This window comes from Opisthocomus hoazin, chromosome 11 (assembly GCF_030867145.1).
Source record: "Opisthocomus hoazin isolate bOpiHoa1 chromosome 11, bOpiHoa1.hap1, whole genome shotgun sequence".
NCBI classification, from domain to species: domain Eukaryota; kingdom Metazoa; phylum Chordata; class Aves; order Opisthocomiformes; family Opisthocomidae; genus Opisthocomus; species Opisthocomus hoazin.
Genome location: NC_134424.1, coordinates 8520757 through 8533564, shown reverse-complemented (window position 1 = coordinate 8533564; position 12808 = coordinate 8520757). Strand labels below are relative to the sequence as shown.

At 44.3% G+C, this 12808-nt stretch overlaps 1 protein-coding gene across 4 annotated transcripts in view; it reads left to right on the top strand.

Annotated features, from left to right (window-relative positions):
* The window catches only part of SYNPR (synaptoporin), a 113091-nt gene that overhangs the window by 80535 nt on the left and 19748 nt on the right, over window positions 1–12808 (top strand). For all 4 annotated transcript variants that reach the window (XM_075432938.1, XM_075432937.1, XM_075432936.1 and 1 more), the window contains one exon: window positions 1204–1328. In XM_075432938.1, coding sequence (XP_075289053.1) covers window positions 1204–1328 — 125 coding nt within the window. The remainder of the gene's footprint in view (window positions 1–1203; window positions 1329–12808) is intronic.

Sequence of the window (12808 nt, the reverse complement as noted above, 5' to 3'; positions counted from 1 at the left end):
CTTGGGCAGCAAGGATAGGTCTACTTTTTTCTACTTATGTGTTTCCACATTGCTTGTATTGACTCATTCAGGCCTTTATTTTGCCATTACATTTGCTTTCTGTGTAATTTTTCAGTGTCCAAGTACACGTTTTCTTTTCCAGATGTGTGCACTGTTTGTTTCCTCTGTGTTGCTGGCTTTTAGCTTCTTTAACTGTGACTGAGATCAGGGGTTTACCTGTCATTTCCCATATCTGCCTGGCTGTAAATCTCAGAGTAATTCTGGTAAAGCTGATTTCAGATCTGTAGTGCTACAATCAACAAAATCTAGCCTGTCCTTTAATTTAAATTACGCTTACGCTCAGGGTCTTCCAAGGAAGCCTACATCAATGATGTTTTAAGAGACCCCCATTTGTGTTTCCTGTTCCTCTGTTTGGAGGATATAAACCCTGATATAAATATAAATGCTGATGTGTTCCTGGCCTGTGCACTCCTTCCTTCGCCTTTTTCCCCTGGAAGATTAAGATGAGATACGAGTTTGCATCAGAACCACACAAGCTCTTTGTTCATGTCTGGTTTGTCTGAGTTTATCCGAAGTCTTGATTTTTTGTCTGTTTTGGTGAATGTCAGTTTACTGCACCTCTATATCTATGCTAGGTTATGGTAGTAATTTAGAAAAAATAATCAAAAATTTATGGTGATTTTTATCCAAGTCATACGTGAAATGGGAGAGGGGTAGTACGATTTTGTGTTTTGCCATGTAATGTCATGGCAGCCGTATGAACTGTCTTGGTGTACTATTTCTACTCCTGGTTGCTTTTTATAAATACTTCTGCCAGAGGTTTTACTTGGGTTAAGACCGACTCGTTATGCTCAGTGAATATTCATCCTTCGTTCTTGTCTGAGCTTGCCTGTCAGATTTAAATAGCTGCCCAGGTTGTGAATCCCAAATGGGGTTTGAGACAGCAGGGGAGGGCTGAGATGCCTGGCACTGACAAATGGTGATGTTTCTGTCTGGGTGTGGCAACAGAGCTTCAAATTTTGTGGTTCTTTGTATCGGCTGTTGGGAAGGGTGCTGGAGTAATGTGTGGCAATGCTTTGAATGCATGGAGTGATGGAGAACCTGAGCCGAGGGGGCCGGTGCTGCAGAAAGAGCTGCTGCGTGGATCTACTTGTGGTGGTTGCTGAAACGAAATAAAATAAAAATGTTGTTTGTTTTTGACAGCTTTTTGCAATCTTTGCATTTGCAACATGCGGTGGGTACTCTGGAGGACTGCGCCTCAGTGTGGACTGTGCAAACAAGTCAGAGAGTGACCTCAACATTGACATAGCCTTTGCCTACCCCTTCAGGTAACCCGGGCTGGTTCGTGGCGGTTCGTTTGCAGGGAGGCAGGCAGTGGGGGCTGATGTGAAGCCCATTTTCAGTGGGTTTTCCTATCATTTGTAGCAGCTTTCAGTTAGACTCCAATCTGGGGCTCCTGAATTCTCCTCACAATATCTTTCAGGCACTGGGTGTGCAGAAGGAATAAATTTGGCTAGATCTGGTGTGGATGGGGCTGCGGGAACCGCTGGGGAATGGGAGCTCAGCCAAGGAGAAGAGAGCAGTTGTGGGCATGCAGAGCCCTGTGAAGGCCAGGACAGCTCAGGGAGTCACAGGGAGTGGAAAACAGCAGGCAAGGAAAAAGAACAAAAACACATCAGCCCTAGAAAAAATGGGGATAAAGTATCCATTAACTAATCTGGAAATGGGGGAGGATTCACAGCCATTGGAGTAGCAAGGATCCAGAAGAGCTACTCCATGGGGAAGGGGAAGCAAAAGACAAAACAAGTTTGAACCATAGTTTTGAAAGGCCTTTGAAAATTCTATTAATTGCCTGTCTGCATCTCTTGGTGCCTAAATACTTTAAACCTTGGAACCTAGTGACTTAGGAGAATAGATTTTATGTTGTGTAAGTACAGCTGAAAGCTGTAGTGAGGTTAAATGTATATATATATATAAATGTTCGTGCCGTTTAGGATCCTGCTTCAAAAGAACATCCACAGACTTCTGTTTTTATAGATGCCAAGTCCACTCTAGAAACCTTTCACTTCTGTAGAAGTGATTTCTTTAAGGAATTGAGATGATTAAGAAAAGATCCATAATCCAGTCTCAAGTCTAGTACACTATGACTCTGAAATTATGTTGCTTCCTTGGGAAATCACATGCTGTTTTGCTTATGATTGCTATGCACAGACCAGAGGTAATAGCATCTACTTCTTTAACATGTTCTAAAATACAGCAACTTCCAAACAGTGGAAACTGAATTTGATTCCTTGAACTGTTGTTCTTCCTTGACGCACATTTATTACTCCAAAGAGGCACATTTCCTGCTATTACAAATGTTTATTTTTTGTCTTGAACTTGTCTACGTTTGCTTTCATTTCTGCTTAGTATGCATGAGATAGATCCTGAAAATTGAGTTATGTGAATTTGTAATGTGATTCACTTCCAAATAGGTCATTTCTCCAGCATGCATTACAGAATACACCCTACAGTAAAGTGCTTTTAATTTGCATGATTATAAAATAGTACATTATATAAAAAGTTAATAAAACAGAGAGAAGTAGTCAGCAAGTATCTCCTGGTGTTTTACCAGGCAAGTCGACAATTGCTTCTAGAAACATAGGGCTGGATCTGCAATTTCCCACTGTCTTGCTTATTAGAAAACTGGAAATAATTTCTAGGCAATTGTAACGTTCCAGCATGTTGGGAAGATGATGCAAAACAGGGTTTATTTGCAGAAGGGATCCAACCAAGGCTGTAGGTGGCCCTTGAACTGTCTGTGTGGCTCCCAGCTGTGGCTGGGTATGCTCAGCAGGTAGGGTGGGGTGGCTGGCCACATGGTATAAATATACTGGTAATTTGCAGGTGAGAAAGGAGATGACACTTCACCAGCTGGTGTTTTGGGAGCAGTGTGAAGATACTCAGGTTTTATGCAATTTGGAACTTTGCATGTAAACCTGAGGCATGTGCAAGAAGTGTCCGAAGATGTACCGACTATGTAGGGTAGCAGATGCATGCCTGGAAAATCTGGCCCAGTGCTACCTGTGGAACTTGGTGTCATTTTACTGTTTTATCTACGTATTCCTGTGACTTCCTCATACGTTTGCTCTTTCCACTTTTCTCCACTGCTTCTTTGACAGACTGGAGAGGGGGCGCTCTAAAAACAGAAGCGAGCTTAGTTGGGAAAGGTAATATCTCATATTAGAGCAGGTGATACCCTTGGGAAAAGCAGACGTGCTTGAAGTTCAGGCTCCCTCATCAAGATTGTGATCCTGAAGCTCATCTGCCTACATGGGCATGTAGGCTTCATGTAAGTAGGATGAATTTCCCACCAGTTGTCCTGCATCCAGGTCTGAACAAGGCCATATTCGTGTGGCATTTTCCTTTCAAATGCCTACAGTGTTCTGATTATCGGCTGACAGCTGCAGGAGGTGTAGGTGGAAGGAGAGATGCTGCTAAGCATCTGACACTGCAGTGCTCTTGTGACTGTCAGCAGTGACACTGAAGCAATTGAATACCTGAGTGCTGCTTTTTGAGCTGTGCCTTCCAGCATGACTTGAAATGAAGAAAGCCGTGCAACTGTGCTAGCAGCTGCTTTCTTTCCTGTTGCTGTGACTTTGAGGTTTTGTTTTGTTCCCCTAGAAGCTGAACTGCTAGACCTTGGCTAGTACATGAGTAAGTGTCAAGAGCTTTAAGCAAGTAAACAAAATTGTAAGGCTCAACAGGACAGCTTGGGAAAGTGAGAGGACTTGGATGTTTTGGAGATGAGGTTGAAGGAGCCTAAAAATGTTTCTGTTAAAGCAAGACCAGAACAGGGAGTGAGTTTTCTAGACTGAAAGGGGGGCATCTCACTTGTAACCATGTGCTTCTGGAGCCCACCACCTTGAATAAAGGGAGGATGCCAGAAGGGATGAAACAGAGCTGATGGGGCCTGGGGATGTGTGATTAAAGCATAGGGATTGCCAAGCTGATTTCAAACCAGTGATTCATATAGCCCCAGGCCAGTCCTGGATGTACTGAAGGAGCATTGTACTCCACACTAGGTAGCTCCAGATGCTCCAGCAAATTAAGGAGCATCTCCATACTGTCTTACTGATATTTTTCACATCCCCAACCTACAAGCTGCAAAAGTCTGCAGCAACCAATGGCTTCAAGAGAAATCATTAGTTCCAGCGGACAGGGAGTTTTGCAGGGTACAGTTAAAAATAAAGAAAGAATTAACATTAGTTTTAAGTTATGGTAAGATGATGGTTGTGCTTGGCTCCTGCATTATCTCACTGCCATTGTAACTTTGTCAGCAGGAACTTGTGGAGCACCAAAAACCCAAAAGAATCCCCCTGTACAAGGTGGTTGCTTCTCACTTCTGTCAGAATCGCATTCTCTTCTCGGTTTAATTCCGGACCTGGATTCATTTGCCCTTTGAAAAGGGAGAAGAGTAGGGAAATACAGATAAGTACATTAATCACTAGAGAAAACCATCAGAGTAATCTGGTGAAGTGGTGCTTGTGCACAGCTGGGAGAAGCAATCCCTGCAGAGAAGAGCCCGTGTGGTGGGTACCTGCAAGGGGCTGTCGTGTGGCAGGAGCATGGGGAGACAGAGCCATTCCCTGTCCGAGGGGCACCCTGTGCCGGGGTTCCTGCTCTGGGCTTGTGCTGCTGGGGCGCGGTAACCACAGAGGAGTCCCTCTGGGGTCACTGCTGGGTAACAGAACCCAGATCTGGCTCAGCTCTCCTGGAGCAGGAGGCGAGGTGGGTGCTTTTCCCATCTCCAGCTACACAGGTTCATTTAAGCTTCCTGCAGCCCACATCCATGACCCTGTAGTCGCCCTGTAATGTGCAAAGAAACCTGTACTCCAAACCCTAATACCCTCCAACAGTGTCTCCTGGAGCTCTGCCACGCTTCTCTACATATACTGCCAGACTCTTCTGTGTCTAAGCTGATCTCTAGAACACCATTTCAAATAATCACCCTAAGTTTACTCTCTTTTCTTCTGCCTGCTTCTAGTTTTATCACAAAGGATTTCTTTACCTCTTCATGTTTTAAAGCACAAATCAGCCTGTCTTTTGGATACCTGTATATGTTTTACAAGTTCATATATGGGAAAAACTTACCTGGTCCCACACTACCAGTTTTTCTCAGCAGTAGGATCTGTGCTTGGTACAGTATCTACTGCAAATTTAGCACACATTAGGATGTTCATCAACTCGACTCTCACATCAGTAATGATTCTTTGAGTGGGGGGAAAAAAATCAGCATCTTGGGATTATTTGTTACTCTTGCAGTCCATCACCCTTTCAGATCACATTTCTCACTCATCCAAGTGCCCTGAAGCAATATTTTTCTGTAGTGAGGGTCCTGGTGAAGGTCCTATTTGTTTGTTTATTATTTTCTTCTGATCCCAGCAACATTTTTATCAAGTACTTTGCTACTCATTGGTTTTACTTTAATAGTAATTGTTTAATAGTATAACTGCTGTGCATGTGTTTGTTGCTGGCATTCATCATTTTAAGGTGCTTTTTAACCAATCCTCTTAAAAGTAAACTGTTTTGGTTGCTGGCTCAGTTGTCAGGCTTGACTTACCCAGTCTGTACTGAAGACTTTTTCTATATAATTGTTCATGACACAAACTTCACGTTTTTCTTGTAACTGGCAGAGTCGCACTGAAATGTTCGGGCTTCAGCTGCTGACTTAAATGAAATGTTGTGTAGCAGAAACTCTCATGAAGCTGTGCTGCACAGACAGGCAGCATGCTGCCAGCCTGGGGTGTTATCTGCTAACGCCATCACCTGCTGCTCCGCGGTTATCTCACTTCTGCAAACCCCTGTCCTGAGCAGAGGAGGAATGCCTTGCGCAGACCCTGGCTGCGGGGCGATGCTGCGCAGGGCTTGGGGCAGAAGTGAGCACCAGGAGTGCGGGGTTTGGGCTGCGTGGGTCTGCAGTGCAGTGGGAAGAGAGGAGCGTTTCAATATAAGCCCAGAAGCGTGCTGTCTGTTAAGTCTTGAGGCAGATCCTGACCTAAAATCTCTTCGTATTTAGCTTTTTGGAGATGCTTTACCCCAGCCTGCATACACAGGGTGTCCCCAAGTTAAATGCCGCATGGGAATTCATGTGGAGCCTATCTTGCCTTTCCTTGTGGCCTTCATCCTGCAAGCTGCTTGGAAAATATTGGCCCAGAGGATTACATGATTAAATTTTAAACACAATCTCACCTAAGCCAATGGTTAAGGTAAGTCTGTGCTTAGGTGTTAGGAGAATTGAGCCATAGTTACTAGTGGGACAGAATGGATTGTCTGGTGGTGCTAAGGTGGGAGCCTGATGAAAGACTATTATGTCTTTGTGTCACAGCAGTGAGCAAAACAATGTTGGTTTCCATTTTATTTTAAATCACCTATTGGTATCTTTCCAGTGTGCTAGTAAAACTGTCTCTTGAAGTAATCCTTGCTTCTGAAGGAAAGGGAAATTGTATTTTATGGGAGCTTTTCATTCACTCTAAGCACCTCATTTAAATAAAGACATTCCCATAGTAAAGTGTATGCCTCATCTGCATGCGATGGGTAGGCTAGTCTTTCATTTGAAATATGACAGCCTGATCTAAATTGCCTACTTAGAAGCTACAGATGATAATTAAGGAGAAAGTAGCTAACTCTGTGCTTTGCAACTATCTTTCTTTGGAAAAAGCCTATGTTAATATTAGCATATTTCTGTTCCAGAGTGTACTAGCCACCTTTTTTTTTTTTTCTTTCATTATCCATTTGCAGTAAATCTTACTTCAGAATTCAGCAGAAAACATTTTGGCCAAAAAGTTATAAATGTCTATTGTGGCTGGGAGACCAGGAGCTGCTGATAAATAGCAAATCTTTAAGTAGCTGCCTGCAATGCAGGCTGTCCTCCCAGCTGCCTTGGACTGCTGTTCCCGTTGAGGGTGGGAGCTAGGAAGGAATGAAGTCGTCTAACCAGTTAAAATCCCTAAGGTTCAGGTTTTGTTCTGCACAAGTTCATCACACAGAAGATGCCCTTTCTGCAAAGGCAAACTGTGGCCTCGTAATGCTTCTGTGGGTAGACAAAGCAAAGGCAAGCCAGAAGAAGCTGCTCTAGCTTCAGGAGTGCTCCGTGCCAAAACATAGATGCCCCAGTTCCCAGGCGGGTTTGGCAGACGTCCCGGGAAGGTGAGAGGCGCTGGTTAAACTCTGCGTGACCCATTCTGGCTTAATGAAGAGAGAAATCTCTATCCTGGAACTTCTTAGATCACAACTTTGTGCCTTTTGAAAAGCTGTGCTTTTGTGCAAACAGGAGTTGCAGGAATGGTTGGGTGAAGTTCAGCAGTGAAGAGCACAAGCTGCATGGTCGCAGTGGTCCATTCTGGCTCTGCAGTCGGTTAGCCCATGAAAGCAGCATGAATTTAGGCCCTTTTCTTGCCAAACTATGACCACTTTACCTAGCACTGCAGATCTGGGGTTCACATCTGAACTGACAAGGCAAGGTGTTCAATAATACATCAGCAAAGCTGGAGATTTTCATCAATACCTCGATTATTCATACTGGCCCTTTAGAAAGGGCACTAAGGGTTTGGACATGGCTTTAATTATCTTCTTCCACAACAGTTTCAAACCCTGGTCTCAGTGGTGCTTTTTATACCTAATTTTAGCCTTTTGTTGAATAGGTTTGCGTAAGAAGGAACTCTGGGTCTTAACTACTCTTAGTGGAAACTGGAAGTGATGCGAGTGAGGAGCCTAATGTTGCATCCTACTGAGCAAAATTCAGGAGATAAATTCTTCAGGGTACAGATATCTCCAGTTGTGACACCTTCACAAAAGTCTTTTCATATTTAATGTGACCTAATGGTGCAAAACAAACCAAAGCATTAAGGTGCATTTTTAACTGGGAAATACAGACATTACTTTTGTTCTTTAGTTGTGATTTGTACATTCTGGTAATTTATAGGGCTGTCTGGAAAATTGCAGCTCTATTTTTTCAAAATATCTTTTTTTCCAATGGAAACCCAGTAAAAAGATTTTATTCCGTAGTGACATGAATGCAAGAACTTTCTGAGCTATTTAAAGTATGGCCCCAGCACATGGCTTCCATGATGGTGAAGGCATCAGAGACCTCGGTCAGATCTCTGTACTGAAGCAAGTCCATGAGCAACCTGGATGTGGAGCTTGCGTGGCCAAGCTGAGTGCTGTGATCAATGAGCTATTGGCTTAGAGCTGTTTGTTCTTACAAAAAGGTGAAAAGGGAAAGGGTGACCCAGGTCTGCAGAATAAATACATTTCTTTTCAGCTTTGGATGAACTTAGTTTTTAATAGGAAAGAGTATTTCACATTGTGTAAACCAGATCTAGTTATTAGGAGAGGGTGAATATCATAATTCAGAGCCCCGGTATGAGATTTGTTTACCTGTGCATGGCTACAGACTACTGAAGTAATCAAAATCTGTAAATCACTGTTCTCCAGTCTCCAGATCTTCAAGGACCACACTGGTTCTGGGAATACTGTCTTTGTTTTCTTTCTCTGCACCTGCATGTCCTGTGGGATGGGGTTTTTTGACTAAGAGTATAGTAGAATGGGAGAAAATGCCTGTGCTTTTGTACTTGGACAGCCATGGTCTGCAGCAGTGGCTGTCCATGAGCACAATGTACAATTTAATTCCGGTTGTCAGGGAGTTTGATATAATTGCCGGTGTGATTAAAACAGATAAAAACAAGGCTGACTGTGGCTTTTCTAGTTTCGAGTGCCTCTTCCTGACCCCAATTACAGTCTTCAAAACCCACTTAGTAGAAATCTTCAAGATTGCCGACTTGGCCAAAGAATGGTTATTACTGCCAGTTTGCACTTTTATTTGAACTGTGGATAAATGCAAGTATCCTCTTCCAGCAGTGAGGGACTGGGAGATGCTCCAGTCACTTGACACTTTGTTCCTGCAAATGGTCTATAGGAAGCCACCAGAAAACTAATACAGCCACAGCTTTACCTTTTCTTTGAGGCTGACCCTGGGCACATGGTCCTTAGCACATCTGATGCACTGTGTCATTTGAAGGAAGAGATAATCCACCACCCCCACAATTTTCTAGCTGATCTCAATGGCTTATCTTCTGTGCCAAATTAATTTGTACTTGGCCAAGAAGCCACAGCCCAGTGGCGGCTATGTAAGTGGCAAAGTCTTTGCTCATTCATGCTACTGGTGCGTTGGGCTGTACGCAATGACATGTTGCTTAAGTAGGTCAGAGAAGAAGGTCTGGCTGCCTGTATTTGTTGTGGTGGGGCAGCTCTGCAGACAAGATGACTTTTCCAGATGTTCAGGTCGTCTTTTGTCACTACCTTCAGTGTTCTCCAGTTTCTGATTTGTAGATTTTTAATCCCTCAAAAGTTGAAACAAACATGTCCTTGAGTGCTGAACTGGGGTCATAGAAGAGACTTGTCTTGCTTTACAGCTCTTCAGGCTGGTTAGCTGTTGTCTTCTGTTACGAATGTCCATGCACAAACATTGCATGAACACAGAGCTCATGGACACACAGCTAGCTGGAAAGAAAAATGGGGAATCAAAGCGGTGGCAACTTTCTGGAGATGGTGCCTGCTGCAGAGAAGAGAGAACACTCCTTCTTAAATCTTTGTTGAATTATCGTTGTGGTTTAACCCTAGCCAGCAACAAAGCACCACATAGCCACTTGCTCAGTTGCCCATGGTGGGATGGGGGAGAGAATGGTAAGAATAAAAGTGAGAAAACTCATGGGTTGAGTTTAGTAGGTAAAGCAAAAGATGCATGCGAAAACAAAGCAAAACAAGGAATTCATTCACTCCTTCCCATTGGCAGGCGGGTGTTCAGCCATCTCCAGGAAAGCAGGGCTCCATGATGTGTAATGGTTACTTGGGAAGACAAGCCCCGTCACTCTGAACATCCCCCCATTTCTTTTTCCCCCTGCTTTATACGCTGAGCATGATGTCATATGGTGTGGGATATCTGTTTGGTCAGTTGGGGTCAGCTGTCCTGGCCACGTCCCCTCCCAGCTTGTTGTGCAGCCTCAGCCTGCTCACCAGTGGGGTGGGGTGAGAGGCAGAGAAGGCCGTGGCTCTGTGTAAGTGCTGTTACGCAGTAATGAAAACTTCTCTGTTATCGACACTGTTTGCAGCACAAATCCAAAACATAGCCTCATACTAGCCACTATGAAGAAAATTAATTCTATCCCAGCCAGAATCAGCACATTTCTAGAAGCTTTCCTTTGGGCACTCAAAGCATTTTGATTCATGATGAATTTGGATTGTATTGATCCAGACTGGGTTATTTTGCTTCACAGAGGCTGTATTTTATGCTTAACGCTGTTTTAGTGCCAGAAAAATTATTTGCACATACTTTAGCCAAAATTTGTTCTTAAAGTGAAAGTCACTTTTGGATTTGCTAATACATGCAGCTTTTTCCCAATTTGAATTTTTAATATATATTCATGAATTGTCTCTACGATATTGTGCAGTAACGGTGTTTTATCTGTGCCTGCCACAAAGGCTTTTTATAAAAGTCAGGCTTTTTACAAATTCCTTTGCAAATTTCTTTTTGCATGTTTTCATGCTACCGGTACAGAAGCAACCAAAGCAGAAACCCTTTGGCTTTGCTTTGTTTAGCATTTGGTCCCATACCCTGGATGGTGTGTGGTGACCCGGCCAGGGGACGATCAAACACACGTCCTTCTGCTTTCCCCTGCTCCCAAATCTGCATTCGCTGTGCAGCAGCCCTGAAGGTTTCCCCAGGACCGTAGGGAACTGGATATGTGGGATGTCCTTGGTCTCCTCCCGCACCTGGCTTCTACGTGAATTTATTTGCCAGAGAGTTTAATGAAGTATTTCTTCTTATTCAATAGACTCTGGAGAGGGTGGACATCCAACCCCATCTAGGATAGCCCCGCTCAGTGAGGTACCTCTCGCTGCCCTGCCTGGATTCCCAGAGGCGGCACTTCATGAGTTATTCAGCGTGGAGGTGACGGCAGTTTGTCGGCAGGTCCATGGGCAGACCCTGCCTCGGCTCCTGCCCCGTGTGCTGCTCAGCCTGCGATTTAGCCCATGGGCTCCCCAAGAAAAGGATTTGATGTGTACTTCAAATGCAGATATTTTGACTGGGGATTTTGTTGAAGTCATGCCGTAAAACTCTACAGAGGACTTAATTTGATTGCTTTAAGTGCCTTAGGACAATATACTTGGGAAAATTATAGTTAAAAGACGAAGTGAATGGTAAAATATGATACAAAAGGATGAACACTGATGCATCATCTGTAATTGCTCTTGCATTTTATCTCAGCTGGTCCTGGAGCTGAAATAGCTGCTTTCAGGATTTATAGACCTAAATTAAACTGTATGTGAACCCTGCTTCTCATAGGGCAAAGGATTTATGCTTTCAGGTGGTTCTGACTGAACATCAGGTGATGCCCAAGAATTTGGATTGATTTTACATGGAGTTCATAGCCCATTTGATTGCGGAAGGCAAGGTGAATTGGAGGTGGTGTGAATGCTGGCTTTGGTCAGGATCTTGAGGCGGGACCTGGACAGTTGTGTATGTGGCAATGCAAATACATGCCTGTGTCATTCCCAAGCCTCCTGATCTGCATTGTTCCACGGACACAATGACTTTTTCTTAAGATAATCAAGGGTTACCTTCCTTCAGAGACAGTAGCTAAGCTTCCAAGTGATTAGGAAGCCGTTCACACCAATAAAATAGCTCAGTGAAGGGAAAATAGAGGGAAAATAGAGAGCAATGCCACCAGTCTGTATCACAAAGAATGTAAGTGCCCAATCTGAGAAGATGTTTGGGTTTGTAAAGACCAGTGGAGCATGTCTTTGAGTGCTACGCTCTGCTTGCACAGCAACGAAAAGCGTGTGTTTCTGGGAAGAGCTGTGAAAATATCTCAGGGGATAAATCTGGGCCTGGATGTAGGTTTCGAAGTGGGGTTGGGATCACCCACTCAGCTTTCCAAGCGCTCCCGGCGGCGCGTGTTCTATAATGAGCCGTTTTATTTCCTTTTTGGTGCTACGACGGAGTACTAGGGTTTGCATTACTGTTAGGTGCACAGTCTGGGGAGGTTCATTGCTACGGCTGGCACGTGTCTTGAATGTTTCTTCCTCCGAGAATGTGACAAAGCTGTTGTGCAGGCTGTTTTCCAAGAGTTTTGTGAATGCAGTCACTGGGAGCAGGTCCTGCAAGAGGGATCCCAAGGTGCAGGTGCCCTCTTCCCACCTCCACTGGGGTTGTCCCTATTCCAATGTCTTTAGACCCCTGTCCTCAAAAGGGTTCTGTAGCTTCCCTTCCTGGAGACCTGAGCACCTCAAAGGGTCTCTGACTTGCTATGTTGATGGGAGAAGAGATGTGAGGTGGAGAGGGATGGAGCAGAGGACATGCGTGTTGCGATGCTCTGGGTAGGCATCGTGGCGTGCCTGCTCCAAGCTGCCGGCGCTGGGGGAATTGTCGCCTCTCCCAGCGTGGCGTACGCAATGTGGTGTGTTGAGACAGCAACTGTGGCTGACAGCTTGTCCTATTAAAAACAGTACTGTAGGAAAATAGTACTGGCCAAATGTTTGCACAACAGCTATGTGCGAGTGAAGGCTGGGAACTTGACAAGTTAAGAAATTGAAAATATGGGGGGGGGGGGGGAATATTTTCCTTTAATTTGACTGCACATAAACCAGAAGAGAATGTAGATTGCTACAGCTTTCTTGGTCAACTTCCCAGCAGCATCTCATAGAATCATAGTTTCACAGAAAGTTTGGGGTCAGAAGGGACCCCTAGAGGTCATCTAGTCCAACCCCC